The sequence below is a fragment of the Mus caroli genome, unplaced genomic scaffold (assembly GCF_978045245.1).
Source record: "Mus caroli unplaced genomic scaffold, Mus_caroli_1 scaffold_20, whole genome shotgun sequence".
In the NCBI taxonomy this organism is placed as follows: domain Eukaryota; kingdom Metazoa; phylum Chordata; class Mammalia; order Rodentia; family Muridae; genus Mus; species Mus caroli.
The window spans coordinates 55,210,001-55,234,610 of NW_028227275.1; the positions used below are offsets into that span (position 1 = coordinate 55,210,001).

General features: G+C 52.4%; 1 protein-coding gene across 19 annotated transcripts in view; it reads right to left on the reverse strand.

Moving 5' to 3' along the window:
* Nrxn2 (neurexin 2) overlaps positions 1–24,610 on the reverse strand; it is a 116,738-nt gene that overhangs the window by 69,825 nt on the left and 22,303 nt on the right. For 10 of the 19 annotated variants that reach the window (XM_085834066.1, XM_085834062.1, XM_085834071.1 and 7 more), the window contains exons 3-7: positions 21,648–21,665; positions 17,016–17,045; positions 14,716–14,787; positions 10,019–10,320; positions 1,347–1,370 (exon numbers count right to left, since the gene is read on the reverse strand). In XM_085834066.1, coding sequence (XP_085690192.1) covers positions 1,347–1,370; positions 10,019–10,320; positions 14,716–14,787; positions 17,016–17,045; positions 21,648–21,665 — 446 coding nt within the window. The remainder of the gene's footprint in view (positions 1–1,346; positions 1,371–10,018; positions 10,321–14,715; positions 14,788–17,015; positions 17,046–21,647; positions 21,666–24,610) is intronic. The other 9 variants (XM_085834074.1, XM_021151516.3, XM_085834060.1 and 6 more) reach the window with 5 other exon arrangements.

Sequence of the window (24,610 nt, forward strand, 5' to 3'; positions counted from 1 at the left end):
GCCCTCTCCCTGTCAGGCATTGCACCTGCACTGAAGAGCCAGCCCCAGCAGCCCGCCTCCATGCAGAATCCTTACCAGGTCCCAGAACCCATCCAAGCTTGCGGCCCCCATTCCCACCAGCACTTAAACATGCAGAGAATCAGCAGTCTCCCAAAAACACAGCATGGCTTCCCACTAACACCCCTAAATATCACACCAACATTTACACACAGTCACACCCACACACCAACACACACCAGCTGCCTTTACACTGACACCCACAACAGCATTCACCAGGAGCGAGCCCAACCCAAACACAAGAGCTTGGCAAGGACGAGGAGAGCTGCCCCACTATCCCTGCTGAGCCTCCTCTTCTCCGGCCTTCAACAGGGAAGGAAGCCAAGCCCTGTCAGAGGCCATGCAGGAGAAGCAGGGGACAGACAGGGATGGGGCTGAAGGGGGAGGAAGACAGTGTGGAACACAGTGTTAGTCAGAGCAGCTGAGCGGTGGGGGGACTGGACGCTATCCCTGGTGGGGGAAAAAGACCACTCATGCCATGCAGAATGTGAGGGAGACAGATCTGGGAATCCTCAAGGTTGGGAAGAAGGGGGCGACAGCCAGCACAGGACAGCCCCAAAACTGGTGTGAACTGGTAAACTGAAGGAGGTCTCAAGGCCATCCCCCTACCCCGTTGAGGAACATGCCCAGCTGGCCGTCACTGGAGATGGCAGCCCCAGCCCTCTTCCCAACCCGAGGGGCCCCTGTCTGGAGCTGACAGAGCGTAGCATTGCGTGTCATGGGATGGTGTTTTCCATGGATTTTCAGGAGACCAAGAAAGAAACCAAATCAAAGAGAAAAACAAAAACAAAACAAAACAAAAACAAAAACTAAAACTAAAAACTAAGAAGCTGGGAGGAGAACAGAAAAAAGTAATAGAAAATAGTCCAGCATGGGGCTGGTCCAGCACGGGGCTGATCTAGCCGGAGCTGATGCGTGGGGCCTGCCTGCCCCAGGTCTCAGGCCAGGAACTGCCAGGACGCAGGAGCTCAGGGCAGAGCCTGGGTTTCCATTTCTCTTTTGGATTTGAGTTTGGATTTAAAAAAAAAAGGAAAGAAAGAAAGAAAAAAAAAAGGAAAGAAAAGTAAGGAGGGAAACTAAAAAGGAAGAAGTAAAATTTAAAGATTGCCTGGAACAAAAGAAAAGAAAAGAAAAGAAAAAGAAAAAAAAAGAAAACAAGAGCAGTTGGGGAGCAAAAACCAAGTGAGGAGAGAAACAAAAGTGGGAGAATCGAACAGTTAAAAAACCCACGGCAAACCAAACGGTAAGACAATTAGAGTGATATCTACCAGATAATGCAGTTTGTTTACCATAGCGTGTCCAATCCCTGCGTGCTTCACCGGAGAGGGGGAGGGAAGGGGTGTCAAAAAAAAAGAAAGAAAGAAAAAAAGAAAGAAAAGAAACAAGGATGACAAAAGAAAAGAACAAAAAGAAAAATAAAATGACCAACTGTGAAACTCACGGAGGGAGGAGATACAGCTTGTTCAAACCCTCCCGCCACAGGGTGTTCAAAGAAAAATCATAATGAAGAACGCACACACACAAAATTAAACCCCTCTTCTCCAAAAACCTCCCCAGCCCCTCCTCTGGATTCCTCGTCCCCCTCATCCCCTCCCGAAGGGCATCTGCAGAGAAGGGGAACAGTTAGAGACCTTGGTTAGTAAGAAGAAAACAACAACAACAACAGAAAAAAAAAACTGGACCAAGAAAGCGGAGACTTAAAGATGGCCAACATTCCGCAGATGAGACAGAAAGTTAGTTCGGTTTTTCACTCATACCTGGCCCCACCTGGCCCTGCCCATCCCTTGGTCCCCTGGGTTATAAGCGTGTTAGTAACACACACAGAGTTGGCAACGGGGGGAGGGGGTTTCCAACAGAATGGGGGAGGGGAGGCAGGGTTAAGAAGCAGACCCAGTATGCAGGATTAGTAGGTCCTACAGCTGAGGTGTTAGGGAGTTAAGGGAGGGAGGGGGAGCATGGGGTTGAGGAGGGGTGGGCCTCTGACTCGGGAGTGGATGGATGGCTTTGTTGGCTGACTGGTCACCCAGATGGCTTTCCAGAGAACTGGCTGAGGAATGAAATGGTGCTGGCCAACTGGCTGACCAGTGGACATGTGGGGTTAATGGGTTAACCGGTTGGTGACAGGCCAGCTGGCTGGCAGGTTAAGAGAAGAGTGGGCAATGCCCCTAATTGCAGGACTGGCAAGGAGAGGAGGCCATTTTATTTGGAGTCCAAAGACAGCATGGAAGGGGACATGGGTATCTGCTTTTCCTGGGGACGAAGAATGGGCAAACTGACCCAGGGATCATTGGGGGAGAGGGGCTCCCCCTTCCATTGTTTTTTTTTTCCTTGAGAACTGAAGAATGAGTCACCATCACAGTGAGGTTGGAGCAGGGAAGCTAGCCTTCCACAGGCTGCAGAGGGCTCATGATCACACCATCCCAAACCCTCCTCCCTCCCCACCTCCTCCCATGCCCCACCCCTAGCTGACTCCCCCTGTCCACCTGCTTTGGCTTGTCCAGAGGCCCTATTAACCCCCTCTCTCCAGACACCCTCCCTGCTCTCTTATTTGCCAGTGAGTAGCTGAGTCTCCTGTAAGACCCTGGAACAGGCAATGGTCTCCCAGGAACCAGGCTCCTTCCATGGACACCCATAGACCCCTGAACCTCCACTTCTCACAACTAGAGCCAGAAATCCACTCCCCGTCAACCCACAGAAAAAAGGCACAGAGAAGCCCTGGGACCTCAGTGTCCCCTTATCGTCTCTGAACTATAAGCCACAATTCTTCTACGCCATCTCTAAGAGCACACCTCTAGGTATTTCTCCTCCATTCTCCTCCCCACTGCCAAAGACAATATCCACCTTCAGAATCCCATCTCCAAAGATGGAGCGGCCTGGTGCCCATTAAATACTAAGCAGCAGACTTGAGACTGTGATTAGGGGAGTGGTATTCTAGGGAACTGTTAGCTAAAAGAGTTCTTGTAACCAGTGGCCACAGGAGTAATTGATTAAGACGATTAACAAGGGACTCATATAATTAAAAATAACAGAATTCAATACTTAGATGCTAGAAGTGCTGAGTAGCCAATATTAATTCTTAGGTATGGGAAGCAGTTTACATAGCAAGAGAAGAGTCTAGCCCCATGTACAACGATTGGAGCAAGGTGGTAGCCTGTCACATGACGTGAGGATTTGTACTGACAGCCAGCAGGACTGTCATGAAATGAAGAGGTCAGCTAGTCAGAACAATCAACGATCAACCTCAGGGCAGCCAAACTGATGGAACCCCAAAGAGAGGGCAGCCAAACTGATGGTACCCAAAGAGTTGCGTTGTCTGATGCCATCGCAGCAGCTGAACAAGGTTGGGGTAAGGACACTACAGGTAAAAATCCAAGAACTGTTCTGACTTGTTATAGAAAATAACATAGGAGTAGAGAGCAGCATGCATACAGGAAGTTCCAGTGTTGCTGGACAGAACAGTAGGTTAAAGCCAGGACAGAGAGAGAGAAGATGTGAGTTCAAATCCCAGGCCTCCTACTAATTTGTCAAGAGATCCAGACTCTCCCAAGAAAGTGCAGGGTTGGGACAGATGAGAACAGAGCCCTCTCCACCTAGGAGTGGAAAATGCAGACCCTGATGGCAGTGGGTACCCACAGTTAAAGACTAGAATGGAGCTTTCATTAGAGGCTCTTCCTGAGGTACAGTGGCCCACACAGAAAGGCCCAGATTAGAGAACTAGTGTTTCAATCTAGCAAGTAAACCCTAATGTTTCATCCACTTCTAGAGCCCAGGCATGGAGATGCCAGGAATGAGGAGGGCGTCCCAGCCAGAGGGAAGTGAGTCATTAAAGCAAGAGGACTTGCTGTGGTTAAACAGCTTTGGAGAAAACTACACCCCATCTCTACCTTGACCTCTGAGTGCATTCCAGCCCCCTAAAGAGGAGGGCTGCAGACTCCGTGCAAAAGTCTGCGCTGAGGACAGCCTGTGAGCCTGCACAAGCTCAGCATGGAATGAAGGAAAGGGCTTGCTCCTTGAGTCAAGAGGCTCAGAACGTTCACATGGTCGTGAGACTTGAGACTGTCCAGGACTATCAGAAGCCCAGACTACAGCCTCTGTGCATTCTGCATGGATAACAAGTCCCAAACACCTGCAGAAGCAAAGAAATGAAGTGGCTTTGATTCAGATTTCAAGTTCCGAGGCCTCCTAACTCCCACCCAGACAGGCTTGTCTTCTAGGTCTTATTTTTCTCATCAGAAAACTGGAGGTCATGGCTCCCATTCACAGAATTTTATAAAAATTCGGTAAAGCCAAGTGTGGGGGTGCAGGCCTTTGATCCCAGCATTTAGGAGACTGAAGCAGGTGGATCTCTGTGAGTTTGAGGCCAGCCTGAGTTATATAACAAGTTCAAGGCCAGCCAAAGCTACATAAGACCCTCTGTCTCTGGCTCTCTGGCTCTGTCTCTCTCTGTCTCTCTCTCTGTGTCTCTGTCTCTGTCTCTCTCTCTCTCTCTCTCTCTCTCACACACACACACACACACACACACACACACACACACCACGCACTAGGTCATAAATGAGACCCTTGAACATGAAGCTACATTCCAGCGCAGTTTGAGAGACACACTGACAGGACAGCACTGAACAGAGGCAGCACAAGATATGCTACTCTTGTGGGGCAGATCTGAGCTCTTTCAGGAAGACAGGAGGTATTCAGGCATTGTTTTTGTTTGAAACAGAGTCTCCATACAGAGCCCAGGCTGGTCTCCAACTTATGGCAATCCTTCTGCCTCAGCCTCCAGACTTGGAGAATTGCAGGGGTGTACCACAATACCCAGTGACAGCACTCACATGAAGTAGTTGATCTGCCTATGTCGGTCATGAGTCCTCACTTCCAAAATCTGTTCAATTGGGTTTAAGGAGGAGATCAAATGGATAGGCTGGGTGTTTAACCCTGTGATAGAGCACCTGTCTAGCCTGTGCAAGGCTCCGGACTCTAGCCTCATACCGTCCTTAAAGAGGGAAACGCTTCCTGAAGGAAACCAGATGAACCAGGGGGAGACTTAGAAGAACAACTAATAGGCTCAATAGTTGCTCATATTAAACCTTCAATTTGCTTACAACCTGGATGTAGAGATAAATAGTCACAAATATTAGCACACAGGTAAGATGTGAGAGGACCCAATACAAGTTTTCATGGACTCGACACAGGAAAGACGAGAGCTGGCTTTGGGATGGACCGGGGGAGCTTGAGCCATTTCAGTTGAAGAACTCAGAAGAAGAAGAAGAAGCAAGCTAATGATCATGGCAGCAGGAGCCCTTCAGCACCCACATCGTGCCAGGCAGTGAGTGTCTATAAATCCACTACACTCAGTTAGTCATCAGCCGTTCCTTCCCACTTGGCCTATGGGGAACTGAAGCTCGGGGGCTGCATAACTTGCCTAACACCTATCTGACTCAAATCTTAGACTTGGCCAACAGAGAAAATGGGTGGCCTGTTTGCGAGAGCTGTGGAAAGCTCCCCACAGGAAGAACACAGGCAGTGTAGTCAGGTCTGGAAAGTTGCAAATCCAGGATCTAAGACAGGCTGTGTGCTATGAGGGACAGGAGGCAAGAGAATAGGAACTCCAAATGTGTTGGGGACTCTATCATTGAGTGGGTGCTTCACTCAGTACATAGGGGACTTAATCCTGAAGATTCCACCCATGGAGCACTGCATCCCAGAGGACCCCATCCTTCAGGACTGCATCCTTGAGAGCCACATCCTTCAGGACTGCATCCCTCAGGACTGCATCCTTGAGGGCCACATCCTTCAGGACTGCATCCTTGAAGTCTGCATCATTAGTGCATCCTAGAATTTCCATCCTTGAGGATTCTATCTTGGGAGATCCCATTCTTGAGGACTCCATCTTTGAAGACTCCATCCTTGAAGTAATATCCTTGAGAACTGGAAGATTCCATTTTTCAGGGCTCCATCCTTGAAGACTTCATCTTTGAGAACTCCATCCTACAGGGATTCTATCTGAGGACTTCATCTTTGATGACTGCAGCCTCGGAGACTCCATCCTTCAGGAGTCTATCCAGGGTCATCCTATTATTAGAGACTCTATCCCATGGGGAACTGGTCCGTGCTGAACTCCACTCTTGGGACCCAGGAGAAAATCTGAAAGTGTCTGTACTGAGAAAAGGCACCATCTGAGCTGAGCAAGAGAAACACCAGGTGATGTTTTGGTAGCCAGTTTGTCTTTCATATTGGTGTTGGCTAAAGATAAATGGATTTGCGTATTCTTATGTGGTGGTTGGAAGTATATGGCGGTATGAAAATGGAGTGAGTCTAGGATTAAAAACTAGACTTCAAGAAACCCTCAGGGGTAATCCGTTGTCCCCTAAGAGGACTACCTATCAAAACAGCCTCAAGGACATGTTGTGTCACTAAAGATTCCTCTGGTCCCAATTCTGTGTTCCAGGGGTGATCATCTAAACCAGGAGCTTTTGGAGCCAGCCTTCTGCCCACTCCATAATTAACGGAAGCAGGTCACTCCAGAAAGCCACCTCCCCAGCCACTCGAGTCACACAGGAAAATAAGGGACCTGTAGAACTCTGGATTCTGGCCATCTTCATGTCATTTCTGCTTCCTTTGCTCCCCCACACTGTATTAAGGATGGAAGCCAGGGCCTTGTGCATGTGAGATCAGTATCTGTCACTGCACCACACACCCCCATCCTGATGTCATTTCTTACATCACATCCCTGACCTACTCCCTACTGACACTGAGTTCTCTGGGGAGGCTGAGCATTGTTGAAAGCCACCTCACCCTCTATCACTGGTGTGAATAGAGCAGGATTCTTCAAATCCTGGGATGTCATCTGGGCTGTCTACACCCTTCCTAGAGGCACCTCTGCTATGTGAGGTCAGATGGTTCCTGCTGTGGGGCAGCAGTATTACAGGCTAGAGTGACTACTCATTCCTGGCCTCTGCCTACTAAACACCAGTAGCACTCCTTGAGTTAAGACAATCCAAAAGAGTTCCAGACATTGGCACAGTGTGAAGGGGTGATGACGAGATACTGCTGGAGCAACAGGAACAAAGATGTTTCTCTTGAAAGTCTCAGAAAACACAGATAAAGGGCTTGGCGTTGACGAGGCCCTGGGCGAGGGCAGCAGCTGCAGAGCAGGGCCTTAGGGCTAAGCAGAGAATTCCCCAAATGTGCTTCAGGCATCTCTTGCCCATGGGTACAGACTGGGTTCTGGAGCGAAAGAAATTCCTCAGAAGCCCTTTGGAGAAAGAGGGCTCTCCATCAAGATCCTTAAGCAGACGTCCTCTGTGGCCCATCCTCCCTGCCTTTGGGTCCACATGATCTGCCCGTACTCTGAGCCATCCTATAGAACGATCCAGGAGAAAAGAATTTCCATCTATTATCAACTTGCACCCATGGCTCTACATGTCCCAGAAAGAGATGAACACGAGCCACTCTACTCCATGTCCTGACGTCATGTGTCACTGCATCCGTGAGGGTGGCTCAGCATCACCCCAGACCTTTCCTTCCTTCCTCTGGGAAATCTTCCCAGTTCCCATAGTTGCTTCTGGGGTACACTGGGCAGGTGTGTGGCCTTATTCTAATCATTTTTTAATTTGTTCACTTATGTCTTCATTTATGCTTGCATGTCTGTGGTATGATTGCACGTGTATGTATGCATGCATAGTCACATATGCGGGCATGAGTGTACACGATTCACGTGTGAACTCGTGGAGTCTTGAAGGTGTCGCTGGATGGTACTAGATGCTTCCTTAGCCACTCTCCCCTCTGTTGAATAAAGTTTCTCACTAAGCCCAGCGCTTGACAATTCTGGATATTCTAGCTAGTCAGACTGCCCACGGGATCCCCTGGGTCTACCTCCCAAGGGCTGGGCTTACAGGTAGCTACCATGACTTCCCTGTTTTTTTGGGGGGGTTGGTTTGGTTTGGTTTGGTTTGGTTTGGTTTGGTTTTTCGAGACAGGGTTTCTCTGTGTAGCCCTGGCTGTCCTGGAACTCACTTTGTAGACCAGGCTGGCCTCAAACTCAGAAATCCGCCTGCCTCTGCCTCCCGAGTGCTGGGATTAAAGGCGTGTGCCCTGTTTTTACAAGGGTTCTGGGGAGCTGAACTCTGACTGACCCTCACACTTGGGTGACCAGTAGTTTTTTCCCACTGAGCCATCTCCCCAGTCCCGGTTCTGCTCATTTGGAACAATTCCATCCTGTCTCAAGAAATTCCAGGGCAGGGAGCATGTCCTTCACTCTGTATCCAGTATGGCTCACCCTAATTTTTGGCCAAATGGCATGTGGATGAAGACTGTGGGCTTGCGGTGACTTGCAGAAGATGCAGCAGCTGACAGCTCTAGTCCTAGGGACAGTAAAAAGAAAAGGTGGGGGAGCAAAAGGCACCAAAAGGAGCTTGCCTGAATTACCCCCCAAATGTGTTTGACACCTGAATATATCACAGAGGCACTGAGCACACTCAAAGGCTCTAATGGGGATAATACTCAAAAGGCGCTCAGACTGGGGAATGGGGTGACAGGACATGGGTGTGGGGAGCTGCATGGAGGAGGAGTGACTCTGCAGAGCACAGGAAGGGGGAGCACTAAGAAGAGTGCATGGGCACAGACCCGCAACTGGCTGCTGCAGGCTTCCGGAAGGAAGGAACAGAGCAATTAGTCTCTCCATGGTGTCAGCAAGGGAAATCTCCATTAGATCGCCCCCAGGTGATGGTAAAGGAGAGCAGGGGAGAGGGACAGAAGGTCAGCCAGAATCTCTGAGACCCACTGAGGGGCTTCCAGGGGGAGAACGGAGAAGAGGGGAGGAAATGGCAATAGTTAGAGACAGGAAGTCCAAAGACAATCCACAAGCAAGAGGCAAGCCGCCAAGCCCTCTGATAGCGCCTCCACAGGCAGAACTGCTTGGTTTTCTTGGTTACATTTAGCAGTGGAAAGATGAAGCTTGCTGCCTGCTGACTACAAGACTGGAGACCCAAGAGAATGGAGAACGGGGCCCCCATGCACCCTTCAAGTAAGTGGGTCACTGTGGAGAAGGGGAGACAAGAGTCCCCAGGGACTGCACAGGGGCCTCACCTGCTACTGAAGAGCGAAAGATCAGTGTGATTAGACACGGGGACTTCCTTGGATGAAACTATCCGCAGGCTCCCATCTAAGAGAGTTCTGCAGTGATGGCCATGGATGGGCCCTGAGTGGCCTGGTGAAGAAGGCCACTCCTAATAAGACATACGCATCGCCTGAAAGTTCAGGGGACAATGTAGAGAAGCGTGCCATCCTATATGCAGGAGCTGACCCCCAAAACCCTCTTGAGCCGCCCATGCAGGCTGGCCTGGCCAGCAGAAAGTGAACATGGACATCAAGGAAAGCCTGGCTTTGTCAAAAAAGAAGATAAGCAAGTACTCCCGGAGACGCAGGACCAGGTACTCCTGGGTTCTGACTCCCTCACCCACTCGCTACCTCCAGTCCCTCTCCATGCGTCCCTGCCTCTGCCCTGGAAAAGCCCCATGGAGAGAAGGCCATACTTGTATCTCTGTTTTCCGCAGTGTGCTGCTGCCCACCCTACGGGACCCCTCCACACCCCACAGCACACTGGGTCCTCGTTCAGGCTCCAGCTTCCTCCTCTCAACTCTGCAGCAGCCTCCTGCCCATTGCCTGATCCCTGGGTACTGGACATCAAAACCCTAGCTGCTCCCTCCATAGTCAACGCAACCCTACTCCTGGTCTCAGGCTTCTGCCCAGGGGCAGCTCTGGAGTCTCCTCCTAGCTCAACCCCTGGTTGATAAGATCTCAGAAGCCTGTCACATAGCTGAGTTCACACCTCAGGTTGTACTGCCCCAATCACACCTCACTGCCCAGCCCTGCTCTCTCCCACCCCAACCCAAGACATGCCTCTGTCCTCCATGTATGTCCTGCCCCAGACGAAGCTGACCCCTGGCCTTCTCCCTGCTCCCCCTACCTGGCGCAGGTTTCGGGTAACCCGGACGTCGTGCCAGGCGTTGTCGTTGAACTTGCCATTGACGGGTTCCACGAGGGCCTCGAAGGCACCTGAGCCTAGGTTGATGACCAGCCAGACAGCCCCAGACTTGAGGGACAGGTTGACGTAGTCAGCCGACTTCCCCGTGTGCAGCATCAGCCCGTTGCGCTGCAGGGTGCGGAAGGCCAGTGTGATCTCGTCAGTGCTGCTCTGGATCGGGTTGTGGGACAGGTCGTAGCAGAAGAACTCATTGCCCTTGAAGGTTGCCACAAATTCCTCCTTGCCTGGACGCCATGGTTTGGGAAAACGGGAGAAGGCTGAGTGGGTGGGGTATGCCAGAGCCTCCCCGTTCACCTCCAGCGACCCAAGCATGGGTCCTGGACACTGGAGTCCTGTGGTCCCAACTCTAAACTTAGGCCCTCTTCCCCTCCTACATGCTGTCATCCTGGACCCTGCTGCCTTTGCTACCAAAAGTCAACTTCCCCCAGGTCCATTTCCAAAGCAGGAGGCTGCTAAGTGGCTCTCACACTGACAGCTGACAATTAAGCTGCCACAGGGCCAGACAAAGCCACAGGCTTCGCCGTCTCCTCCCTACCAATCCTCTCAACCTCTGCCACCCCGGAACAAAGGCATGTGAGGGAGAAACAAGAGGCTCTGCCAGGCTTCTCCCTGGGATGCCTCTCTAGGACTGCAGCACCAAGTGTCTCCTGAGCTGCCCACCCCTCCTCTCGCCTCCTCTTTGGTAACAGCTGTCCTCAGTACCCAGGGACAGGGGTCCTCTCAGGCCTTCCCGTAAGTGGTAAAACCAGGGAGTCTGCTGTCCAGCCCTGCACAGATGAGAAGACTGGAAAGCCATGGAGTGCAGAGGGACAGGGCTAAGGCATGTGGGGAGGGAGGCACTGCAAATGACAGGGACATGCCCCAGGTGACAGCCTCTCTGCCACATTCACCTGGGAACTCACCATGCCAGCTCTCCCTCATCTCCCAACTTCCTCCTCTAACCTGAGACAGCTCACACTGCCCGGTGAGCGGCAGGGGAGGGCCTGGCTCTCGTGTGTGCATGCTCGTGGGTGTACATGACCTCTGTGTACATGTGTGAGCGTATGTGTTTATGCACGTGTGCGCATGGACACAGCAACCAGTTCAAGTTCCATTTTTACTGGCAGTCTTTAGTGGGGAAGCCACAACTCATGGAAGGGCCATAAAGATTGGGGGTCTACAAGTGGATGACAAATGACCATGACTAAAAATAGAGTTGGGGTCCAGCCTCTCAATTTCACACACCAGAGCACAAGCCCAGGCAGAAAACCAGATTCCAAACCACAGAGACCGGTGGCCTGCACCCAGACAGTGACTTCTGTCCGCTCGAAGTAAATACCGACCCTGCAGCCTCCCTAGACGGGCAAGGGGCAAACAGGACTGTGTCGTAAGGGTCTTCAGGCAGAGACCGAACTCTCTGAGCTCCTCGGGAGATGTTCTCAAGGTCCGGGGAAGGAAGGGTAGGCACTGAGAGATGGGCACAGAGGACCACTGTGAGACTCCTGTCCTCCCCTAGGAACAGACCCACGGGCAAGCACGGGGATCTCATTGCAGATTCTGCAGAACTCTCCTTCTCCAGCACACAAGCCTGGCTCTCTCCCTCCAGGCAGGCTGCCCACACTGCCCCACTGCATCCGGATGCCAAGGCACCAGCTGCTGCCCCAGTGCCTGGCATAGCCCTCACTGCAGCTGGCAAGGCCTTGTGTCCTGAGACCACAGGGCAGCAAGCTGAGGGGGCAGGGCAGGGCCACATTGGGACCATCTGAATCCCTCCCTCTGTGCGGGGGACCCTAAGTGAAGGTGAGGTGACCAGCAGAGACAAGGACATATTTTATGGTGATGTGAGGAGCTCAGTGTAGAAGGGGACAAAGATGGACCCTCAGTGGGACAGGAGAGAAATGGAGACCGGCTGTAAGGGAAAGAGCGGTCACATGGAACCCTATTGATAAAGAACAGGAGGGAACCCTGAGGGGACAGGTAAGGAGGAGAGCCAGCCAGCATAGAAAGGGGACAGGGACCTCTGGGGAACTGAAGCCAAGGCTTTCTGGGGCTTTATTGTTTCCATAGCAACCAGGCCTGCTGTTCAGACACTGACAGAGCCAGGGGGCTCAAGGACCAGAAACGGGAATGCATTTGACCTTGGCTTCACCACCCATACTGTTAAACCCGCCCAGAGGTCAGACCTCCCCTCCCACTCCCTCACCTTCACTGCAGTCAAAGCAAATAACATTGCTGAGACACAGACAGAAGGAGAGGAAAATAAGGCAGCCACCTGAAAAAGTGATTGGGACCAAACAAAAGAAGTCAGGGAAAAAAAAAACAAAAAGGGAGAGGCAGGGCTGAGGCTGGACTGTGGCTGCCAAGGCGCAGAACAGAAATGAGGCCGTTCCTGGACTCCTCAGGTGGACCCAGGGGAGGAGGAAAAGCCAGCTATGCCGCAAAGCCTGAGCTGACTGGACCTCAGTCCTCCTGACCTAGAAAGGGAAAGAGATTTCTAAGGTCTGGGGGAGCCTGAACTCATTGAAGAAGAGGGAAGAGGGATGGTAGGCAGGCGGGCAATGGTAGCAAGAAAATTGAAGATGAGGGGAGAGAGAGAGAAGAGAGGAAAGAGGAGAAGAGAGGAGAGAGGAGAGAGGAGAGAGGAGAAGAGAGAAGAGAGAAGAGAGAAGAGAGAGAGAGAGAGAGAGAGAAGCAAAGGCGGACCCTCATGGAGACTGTTACTCCAGGGATCAGAATGTGCAGTGTAATGTGATGTGGCCCTGGGAGCTCCTTGGAGCCCTAGCTGGATCTGAGATGCTCAAATCCTGAAGCGCCAGGCAGGGGGCGCTTTCCTCCATCAGCCACAGTGGCCAGGCCACGGTCAGGAACTACAACTCCCATCAGCACGTGAGAAGCCACAACTCTTAAGAGCTCCTAGTGTAGGAAGGGAGTCACTGCCAGCACTTGTTTGCTTCTCCATCAGGGAATCTGTGGCCTCACAAGTGTGCCCAACAAAGCTGAATGTGGCCAAGGACTGAGAGGGTTTCTAGGTGCCGTGAAAGGGAGGCAACAGCTGCCCCCTTTGCAGACCAGCTCCAAGGCCTCCTCTGGGAAGCTCTCCAGCTGCTCTGACCCTCCTGGCTCTGGGGAGCTACAGCTGTGTGTTCTGCTCATTTGGCACTTACTACCTAGGAACGGCCTAGGACATCTTGTACAGCTCCCTCGGGGGGAGGATATGTAATGTGAGAGAGAAGCCCTGGGTGCTGGAGCTGGCTCTACCAACCAGTTCTATGGCCTCGGCCAGGCTACAGAGCGCTAAGCCCAGCTCTCTCCTCTCTTCTCCTCCAGTCAGTCTACCTCCCGGGGCGCTGCAGGAATCTAGAGACTATGAACAGGACAGCCCATAATCCAGCCGTAAGTGTCTCTGCCCCTGGATGTGAAGGCGCGCATGCTCGCCCCTCCATCGGTGAATAAATAAATTAACTCTCTGAACAAAGCCTGCAGTTCTGTGCTCTTACCTGGACCACAGTCAGGAAGACGCTGGGAACAGTGATCACTCACTCATTTTAAATAATTGTGAGCCACATGTGGTGGTGCACACCCCTAATCCCAACACCCAGAACGCAGAGGCTGATGTATTTCTGTGAGTTCAAAGGCAACCCAGTCTACACAGTGAGTTCCAGGACAGCCAAAACTACACAGTGAGACCCTATCAAAATTAGTAATTAATTAATTAAATGTGCTGAGCTCATGCCTACATATATGTCAAGAGCTGTGCAGAACACGGAGAGACAATGAAAATCCTGTCCTCGGGGAGCTCAGGACGAGAACGGGCAGCAGAGAGAGGCAAGATGTGGTATAACTGATCCCAAAGGGATGCAGAAAAAGGGGCACCCAGGAGTGTCCAGGCTGGCCCAGGAGTTCAGGGAGATAGACCACAAAGACAGAATGGCTGCTTTTCTCACGACCTGGCTCTAAGAGACAGTGAGGAGCTGGAGCAGGTCTTGGGACAGTAGGGCACTAGCCGGAGGGTGGACGTGACATCATGTGGCTTGGATACAGAGCTTTGAGAGTTGTCAGGGTGGCCTGTACTTTTCTCAGCAAAGAGCCCTGAGAGAGGTTGCCTCTGGCCTAACAAGTGAGCTGGACTCCCAGTGTCCTAAGACACTACGGGGCCTTGTGCTGGCCTCTGGGGCTTTGACAGTTTCCCCACCTACCAAAGCAATGATGCCTGACACTAAATGTCATCGTGGTTCACTGGGACAATCTAGGTGACACACAGAGATCACAGATGCTAGTAGTTTCCCCCAGGCAAGGCACCTAGCAGGCTCTTGGAATAGGATGGTACCCTGTCACCTGTCACTCCACCACAGCAACCCTTTCTAGAGATGGGCCTGACCGCTGCCATAGAAAGAGGCATCTGTGTTCTGGAAGGACATCAGGACAGCTAAGCTCTGGGGACGAGATGGAGGTTGTGGTCCTTCACAGTAGGGCATGGACCAGTGCCCCTGGGAATGGCAGTGGAAAGCAGACCTACTGCAGGCCTGGAGGCAAGTCATAGGGGGATGCCATGCACCTGTGAAGACTCCTCTGCCTCTAGAATGCAGTCAGCCTACAGCAGGGCAAGGGCTGGGCTATCTGGGGACCGTGGGATCACTAACCTTTTGTCGGCTGGTGCACATCGCCGGCTCCTCCTCTCCCGGCCCCCCCCTCGGAGAACAGTAAGGACCCTACTGGAGAAGCAGAATTGGGGAGTCAGGCACAGGGGCTTTGCAGCCAGTCCCATCCCAGTCTCTTGAGGTGACAGAAGGCCCTATCCAGGACAAAGGTGCTGCTTGCAGGCATGGGCAAGGGAGGAGAGCTTCTCTGGGGATTCCCTGGCTTTCAGGGTCTCTTGAGAAGGAACCATGTGACAATCCAAAGGCCACCAGCTGCAGGTGAGGAATGAGTCAGTCTAGGGTGAAGAGACCAAATCGGGGGAGAAGGGCAGTCCTGGAGACCAAGGTCCTGAGCACCTGCACCCAAGCTTCCCCATCATCCTGTGGGACCACTGCCACATCCCTGGGGCTCAGGCTCCTCCCTCCCTGGGCTCTGCTCACATCTCCTGCTGGTTAGAGAATAATCTTGTCAACCTGCTTCTGTCTGGCTTACACCTGTGTTATACTTCAATCCAGGTACAAAATCCTCCTGTTCAGGGACTGTCCTCTAATGGGCCACCTGTCACTGCTTCGGTCACTGCAGTGGGAGCTCTGATGGCCTCCACTTAAACTCTGGGGCTTCCCAGGTCTGTCCTTCCACTTGAAGAAGGGCTGTGCTCATCCAAGGATGTCCCGGCTAGGCGGGCCTCGGGGGGATATACAAACAAATCTTCCTCAGACATCAGTTCTCAGCCCCATTCCCTGGCTCACCACACAGGGCCCAGCTCCAGCACCCCCAGAGGCACAGGTTGCCATGTCTGGGCTCCACGCTGGCTTGAGCTTAACCCACCCTTACCACTGAACTCCCAGGCAACCAGCCCTACCGCTAGATCCACAGGATGAGGAGAATTCAGGAATAAAAGGGGAAGTTTCTTTCTGGGCTCTTCCTCCAACTCCAGTCCCCAGCCCCCAGAACTAAAACTAAACAAACATCTGAGCTGCAGAAGCTTGCAGGTGAGGGGAGGCATCTCTGGGACCCTTCAAGCAAACATCCTCAGTGTATGAGGTGAGCCACAGCCAGCCCTCCCCCAACCAAGGCCTTAGAGGAAAGAAGGATGTGAGGGGGTCAGCCAGGACCCTTCTCTAACTTCCTGTATGGGCTTCCTCCTGCTTCCCTCTGGCCATAATTTCCCACGCCTCCACAAATTCCAGGCCCTTATTCATCAGACCTAAATCCATCCCAAATTTCATATCTTGGCAAAACTCTGTTGCAGCCTAGACGTGGTCCCACCATCTCTCGGTTAAATACACAAGCCTGTCTCTTGGGCAGGTACGGCAGGTAGGGTGCTAATAGAGGTGGATACAGGGATGGCAGGGGGGTCACAGCTGGAGGGGACCAGTCACAACTCCTGGGTTCCCCTCCAGGTTGGTTAATGCCAGGTATCCTCTACCCTTGCAATACTGAGATTAGATCCCAGAGCCTCGAGTATGCAAAGACAACAATCCACTACTTAGCTATGACTCGGGCCCCAAGACTGGGGTTTTGACTGGTGGGAGGGACTTAGCCAAGGGTAGGTGCAAGCTAAAGGACAAATTACAGTCTAGCCACTTAGTAGGGCTATCGTGCCACCTGGTGGGGCTGTCAGGCCTCCTGGTGAGGTTCTGAAATCACAATAGCCAGTCATTTGTCTCTCTGGTATAAGGTCAACTGTCAGATAGCGATAAGAGACTCAAAAGATAATGGAGGGAAGGCAGAGAGCGAGGAATTGTGGGGAGGGAGGACCCTACACCTCCAGCCCCATAGCTTCCCTTTCCAGCCCATTCTAGGGACAAGGATTAACTGGGGTATCTTCCACAGCAGCCAGGGGAGAGGAATGTGCTGTCTCAAACCCTGTCTGCAACCCAGGAAGGCCCTTCTCTTTTTTCCTCGCATCCATAGAGAAGAGAGTGAGCAGAATGAAGTGGATGCAAATCAAACACCGGCATGAGAAAGAGAAAGCAAGATGTACCACGAGGAAGATGGAGAGAAAACAAATGCAAGGAGACTGGAGACAACGGCAGGAGAGTGGACATCTGACATCAGAAACCAAGGTGACGTGAGGGTGGACGGTGGACCCGTGGGGAGGGGCAAGGGGACGGAGAAGGCCAGCCCCACCCCTGCCAGGCACCCCCATACAAATAAAGAAATGGCCAAGGGAAAGGGAAGGGGAGGAAGGCAGGAGGGGTGAAGGAGAAGGGGCGGGGGGGGGGGGGGGACAGAAAAGCCAGGCACAGTCTGGGGCAATCCAGTCCAATCCAAACGAAACCAAAACTTCAAACCATACCTTCGCTGTTTAACGTCAGGTGAGCCGGACCTTGGAAAGGGGAAGAAGAGAAAGAAAGAAAAGAAGAAAAGAAAGAAAGAGAAGAGGAAAGAAACAAAGAAACACGAGTCATGAAATCCGCCAGAGAGAAGGGAGGGAAAGTTGCTGCTGCCACAATTTAAAACCCTGTTAACTTGTGACAGACATCGGGGGAGAGCCTCCAGCCCAGCAGCTGAGGGAAGGGGCCCGATGCAGAAACAGAGGGTAGAGGGAGAGGAAGGGGTGTCAGAGGGTGGGGGAGAGGTGTGAGCCAGAGGAGGCGGGTGGGCGGGCATTGCTGCAGGGAGGAGGGTGGGGGGAGAGAATTTTTTGGTTTCTTATTTTTTTTTCTTCTTGCCGGAAAAAAAAAGAGAAAAGGAAAAGGAAAGGGAAGCAGCATGGTGTGGTGCGGCCTTTCCCTTTTCCTTTTTCCTTTTTTCTTTTTTTCTTTTCTTTTTTTTTTTTCTTCCAGAAGGTGGAGAAAAAAAAAAAACGGTCAACGAGAAAAAAACAATTCGGATGGAGGAGAAAATAAAACACAACACAAAAATCAGAGCCACCTGGAGAGAGAGAGTGTCCCGTTAGAGTGGGATTGAGTGGGCAAAGGGACGCCAGCCATAACACGTACACACACATGTACACACGCACACACACATGCACACACATGTGCACGTGCACACACACCAGGGGTCTGCATAACCTTGGGGGAAAGTGGGTAATATAGAAACCTGGGCCTTAAAGGAAACCTCCAGACTGGGACTTAGAAAAGCCTCCTCTACAGCCCTAACTCTTCCAGCTGCCCATTCCAGCCACGCATGGAGAGAGCAGGTTCCAAAAGAAAACCTACTTGTTTCTGGGCAACTAGGGAAGCTGGAAGAAGTCATCTGCAAACCCTGGAGCAAAAGATGGTGTGATTCTTTCAGAATCTGGGAATCTAGAAACTGTGCCTTTGGACAGCCAAGACCCCTGGGCAGGAGGCCAAGCCCTCGGAAAGATCCAAACCCTTCCTGCCTAAATGACGCTACGGGTCCCCTTTCCCTGGCCAGGCCCTTGCTGAGGACAATTAAGCCCAGTGAGCAAGCCCTGGTAACCCTAACCTTCTTCAACCTGAGTCACTCCAGAATGAGCCACACCAGGCCCCAGAGAGACTGACAGCACCAGACCAGCACCAGAACTGATTCTCCTGGATCCCTGAGATGACCAACTAGCCCTACCCAGCCCCTGCTCCCTGCCCGACCACAGCCCTACCTCCCTGCCGAGGAGTCTGGCAAAGAGAGCTGGGGAGGAAGAGTCTGCTGTCAGTAAATCATCCCAGCTCCTGTGGCATGAGATGCTAAGACCTTGGGACGGAAACTGAAGCCAGTGTGGAGATCAAAGAGCTGCAAGTATCTCTGGGACACAGAGAGGACCAGGGTAGCCAGTGCCCAGGAGCCAAGGAGGCTGGGAAGGGCTTGAGCCCTGGGGAAAACAGAGCCATGTGGCTCCCAGCAGCTTCCTCTCCATCTCCATTGGTGGTGTCTTCCTTTATCTCACCTCTAGGTCGGAGGCTAGCTTGAGGGAGGAGGCCACAGAAACTGGGGCAGCATCAGGACAACACAGTTCTCAGGACACAGGGTTTATTCAAAGCACTGGGAGGGTCTCCAGCTTTTTGGCTGTCTTTATACTCCTTGCTTCAAATAGTCCCTACCCTGCCACTCACGCTTAGCCTACAAAATTCCAGCACCCCCCTCTTCTAAACCTCAGGCCCCAGGCCCTGAACCCTCCTCCCACTCTGCCTGTCAGCAGCAGCCTTGCCCTGAGGCTCTACTCTTAGAAATCCGGGCTTCTGTTGCCCTCAGTCCAGTATTCGAGGGCCCATGGATTCAGTTTTTTGTCCTCTGCCGCCACCAGCACCTACAGTCCCTTAGGCCTGACTCCTGCTGGGGGAAGCCACACAGCTACCCTCAAGACCCTTCCGCTGCCCAGCTCTCTGCCAGCCTCATTAGCATGCGGCACTCTCCCTCTGTCACCAAGGCAACCAGCTGCTCAGCTCCCTCAGGCGTGACAGCACCAGCCATCTTGGTGAGGGGAGACCCATTCCTTTCCTGTCTACTCCTGGCTCATCCTCAGATGACCGGATGACAGAGGCATCCCTCCCTACAACCTGTCTCCTCTCCCATCCCAATTATAGCTTGCTGTTTGTACCCTGGCCCCAGTGCCCCTTGGGTGCTCTCTCCCCCATGACTACCTGTGGCATCCTGCCCCTCCTTCCACTCCTCCTACAGGCTGGCAGTGACGGATGTCAATGCCAAAGGCCCTCCCTCGGGGATTCTGTTTGGCTAATCTGGGTCTCCTCTCCTTGCTCGGAAGAGATTAAGGAAAGAGTGGAGGCGCTCAGGGCACTGCATGGCAGGATACCTGGGTTCCTGGAGGAAGCCAAGCCTTAGGCCTAGCATCCCAGCATGAAGGGACAGAGAAGGGGAGGCACAGAGGACCTCTGAGAGATCTGAAGAGGGACCTCAGGGAGGTCCAGCTGAGCCTGTGTCCTCACTTGCAGTCTCACCCCTGACTTGTACCCAGACCCCAGGACAACAGCCATGGAAAGAAAAAGACGGCAAAATTAAGAGACACAGACAGACATGCACAGGGACACACAGAAGGATCACATTCCTACCTGTGTACAGGTGCATGCGCACACACACCATATACACCCTGCACTATTGATGATATTCAGGCCCACATCCATACCAGCAGGTTACCAGGACACCTCACACAGAGCTCATTCCCTTGTCTCCAAAGCTGACCTTCCCTTGATCTTCTCACGCCTTTCTTTCCTCTCCCTGCTTCAAGTTCCTTCTCTGCAGCCTCTGCCCTTCCCTCTCAGCCAGGCCTTCCCTGCTAAGCTCCTCTCCTTTCTCTCCTTTCTCTCCTCTCTCTCCTCTCTCTCTCTCTCTCTCTCTCTCTCTCTCTCTCTCTCTCTCTCTCTCTCTCTCTCTCTCTCTCTCTCTCCCTCTCCCTCTCCCTCTCCCTCTCTCTCCCCCATCTCCCCCCAGCTTTTTTTAATCCCACCACTTGCTCCTCTCCCTGTCTCTGTGCTCCCTCCTCCTCCCAAGCCTCTCCTCTCCACTGTCTTTTCTCTCTCCCTCCATCCATCTCTCCCTTTGTTCCAGAGGAGACATCTAGAGCAAGTTAAAGTCACTAAATCTTATCTCCAGCCCTCAGAAGGCTGTGTCCACCCAGATGTACAGGCTCTCTCCTTCTCTCTCCTTCTCTCTCACATGCATACTGGGTAAACAGTAACACACAGAGATGCAAACACAGATGCGAACACACAAAGCTCTGATGGCTCCTCCAGAGACACATGGACACACGCCACTCCATGGACAAAACAATAGGTCGGTGCCCAGCACACCCACACAGACAGCCAAGCCAAGTGAAGATGTGCATACACAAACACAGATACAGACACAGATACAGACACTAGGGCACCCGAGGAGACCCGAAGAGAAGAACAGACGAGGTAAGCTGAGGATACCACAAGGAAAACGGGTTCCACTTAATCCCAGACCTGTAGCCCTCACTGCCTGTCCTTCCCAGCACTCACACATCCTTGGAGTCTCTGTGCTCTTCCCAGAAGGGCCAGGCCCAGGGGTCTCAGAGTGCATCCTACCCACTACCTTCCCGGGACAGGGGACTGTGGGACAGGATATAGCCTTCCCTCATAATCATTTATCCAGCTTCACTGTGATGACCTGTAAGATCGACCATAATCCAGCCTCCAAGTGTAGACCACCCTATCTATCCTCAACCTTCCTTAGTCCCCCCCAAAGAAGGAGAAGAAACAGAGGGGAAAGCAAAGATAGAAAGTTTCTAAGGACGACAGAACCCAGAGCAGCTGGGGAAGGACAGGGACAGAGAGAGGTCCACAGACAGAGCCCTGGAGAAAGAGGGGCAAAGACAATGACGAGAGAGAGAGAGAGAGAGAGAGAGAGAGAGAGAGAGAGAGAGAGAGAGAGAATGGACAGAGATCCGAGAACTGCCACCTTTGCCATGGACTGGACTGAACGAAGAAGCTGATCTCTTCCTCAAGCCATGGGCAGCTTTAGCAGAGTAGAAGAGCTGGCCCTGCTCATACCCCCCCCAGCCATGGGACAGATCCCACCCTGCCTGTATACTCGACCACACTCCCACTGACCTGCAGCAGCATGGACTCTCTGCAGCACAGGCTACAGGCCAGCAACCAACCCTGTCACCCCCGACTCTCTTTACATGGCCACCATAACACTTCCTAAACTGGGCAAAACCGTGTCTACCTACTCACTCACAAGTGCGTCCAACAGTACCAGCTATGTTCCTTCACACCCCCCTTGTCATCTCTTCCCTTCACTGAAAGGCAGAAGGCTGGGAGCAGCATGGGGTAAGGAGGAGGACCTGTGCTCTGCTCAGCAGCCTCCCCAGTCAATGAGCAAAGAGGCCCAGGAAGAGGCAGTCCAATGAGAAGAGTCCAGACTTCCTTCCCCCGGGCACCCCGCAAATGTGAGCAGGCCGGAGCTGTTGCATGGCCAATGACACCCCTTCAAATGGACCCCATGGGGAAATATGAATTACCCTAATGATAAAGGGGGCTCCACTCACCTTCCATGGGGTGTTCCTCTAAAGTCATCCATGTTCAGAGAAGGGAGCAGGGAGAGAAGAGAAAGGAGACCTGTTAGCAAATGTGCTTTAAGGACCAAGGGGTTCCAGGTTCCGCAGCCTACCAAGGCTCTGGCATGAATAACCCAAACTAGAAACCCCAAATCTCAGGGAACAGCTTTGCCTCAGACAGGGCAGTGGCCACACTGTCCCCTGAATGAGTCCTCCCAAGTCAGTCAGCAAGTACAGGAAAGCAGGGAGGGACCTCTACATTTTACACCAGATCCTATTATACTAGGAAACTGAGGCCCAGAGCAGGGGCATGACAACCCAAGATCACACAGAGGCAGGAAGCAGGACAGCAAGCAGGCGATGAGCAGCCAGCGCCAGCCGCCAGCCAGGCTTCCCTACTCCCCGAGGCAGGCTCCTCTCTTGCACTCATTCCACTGCAGCTCAGAGACAGATGGGGACATGCTCACACCAGAGACTGTCTTACTGAGCTCACAGAGACACAATCACGCTCAGTGACACACTGACACACATAAGCACCGAACGACGCACTCTTGCGTTTAGCTCTCATCCGACTCACACTTAATACAGTGCTCCAGTCAAGGATCTGAGCAGCCGATAGCCCACTCCCCACCCAGAAAAAAAGGCGTCCACACTGAGTCAGAACACAGTTCTGTGGCGTGAGACAGGCCCTAGGTCTGATCCAAGAAAACCCTTGGATCAGAATCTGCCCCAAACTACCCAACTAAGTCACTCAGCCTCTCTGTACCCCGACTACAGCGATGAGAGGGGGAGCCGCCTCTCTGTACCCCGACTACACAGATGACAGGGTGAGCCGCCTCTCTGTACCCCGACTACACCGATGAGAGGGTGAGCCGCCTCTCTGTACCCCGACTACACCGATGAGAGGGTGAGCCGCCCCTGTACCCCGACTACACCGATGAGAGGGTGAGCCGCCTCTCTGTACCCCGACTACACAGATGACAGGGTGAGCCGCCTCTCTGTACCCCGACTACACAGATGACAGGGTGAGCCACCTCTCTGTACCCCGACTACACAGATGAGAGGGTGAGCCGCCTCTCTGTACCCCGACTACACCGATGAGAGGGTGAGCCGCCTCTCTGTACCCCGACTACACAGATGACAGGGTGAGCTGCCTCTCTGTACCCCGACTACACCGATGAGAGGGTGAGCTGCCTCTCTGTACCCCGACTACACAGATGAGAGGGTGAGCTGCCCCTTCTTGCTCTGGCTCTGCCTCTATGATCAGGAGAAATGTCCTCTTTCATTCTGCTTGGCTTTTTTATTTTGTATTTTTTCATTTTTGTTTCACAGTCTTGTTCTATATCCATGCTGGCCTGGAACTAACTCTGTGGTCTCTAGCCTCTAACTGAGGGCTAGCCTCCTGCCTCCTTAGCGCTGGGATTACAGGCATGTACTACTACTCTCAGCTTTAAGCACTGCTGGAGGTTAAATTCAAGGCTTTGTGTATGCTGAACACGTATTCTACCAATTGAGCTGCATCCTCAAACTCCAGAATGTGTTTGCTTATTTGTTTGCTTGTTTGTTTCAAAACACTGAATAGGCCAGGTTGGCCTCAAACTCATTATGTAGCCAAGGCTGGCCCTAATGTCTTAATCCTTCTGCTTCCATCTCCCAAATGAGCCAAACTGTCCTCTAAATGGTTGAAGCAAAATGTCTCCAGCTGGATGGTTACCTTAAGTTCAGTCAAAATCAGAGGCCCACACTGAGGACCTCGAGATTGTGCCACACTCTATGGGCCATCAGCCTCACCTATTTAGGGCGTGGCCTGGACCTTGGGGCACACCTGATGGGGAGAGAGAGAAGTGGATGTGAGCAGTTCCTTCAGCTATACCACAGCCCCTCAAGCAGGCTTTGCTCTGGCCTGCTTTGTAAGAGGGCCAAGGCTCCCAGTTTTAAACATGTCACATATCCACTGACTGAGAGAATGTTAGATGGAGCCAAAGGCAGAAGAGAGAAACTCCACAACCTACAAGCACACCAACGCTCAAGGAAAGACATATATGCAGATCCTGAGATAGAGACGAATTCACACACTTGTACAGACAATCTCTCCCGTCCCTCCTATGAGCACACTCTGTGGGCTTTGTTCTTGAGAGGGGCATTACACTGCATAAACAAATATATTATTTATCGTACACCATCCCACCCTGTGACACACATGCAGAGGCTGAGTGCATAAACCAACACCTGCACAGCAGCCTAATGCCATTCCTGATGCATCCACCCACACCCACACACCCCCAGTGAACACAGCCCTCTTGCCACCTACCCATCTCTTTGTCCACCCACAAGCTTCCATGTTACAAATACAGTCCACAATACACAACAGAGAGCCTTTGGCCTGCCGGGTACACAGCCAATGCTGTATAGACCATGATTCTTCTAAAGCTACAGAGTCTCATCACGACTCTGAGGGAGTTGTCCAGTTGAAGCGACCCCTGGGTACTCTGAGAACTACCGAGCTGGAACCCTTCAGTCCTAGCATGCTAAGGCCCTAGCCAGTCCCAAGCCGCCACCACCTGTACAAATGAATCGCTTTGATTTCTAGCTAGTTCCACATAGCAGATAGTTCAGAAAGCATTTCCAGGCTGGAAAGATGGCGATTAAGAAAGCTCCCTGCTCTTCCAGAGGAGCCTAGTTGGGTTTTCAGAGCCCACTTGAGCAGTTCACACCGTCACCTGTAAATCCAGCTGCAAAGGAGGCCTCTGGCCTCCTGGGGCACTGCACCCATGTGCACACACTTGTACCCAGAAGCCTCAGGTTTGGTTCCCAGCATTCCCATGGTGGTAGCTCACAACCACCCATAAGCTCCAGGGGATCTGATGGCCTTCTCTGACCTCTGCTGACACTGCATCATGTGGTACAGTCACCTGTCCTCAGGGACACGCACATACACATAAAATAACTATCTG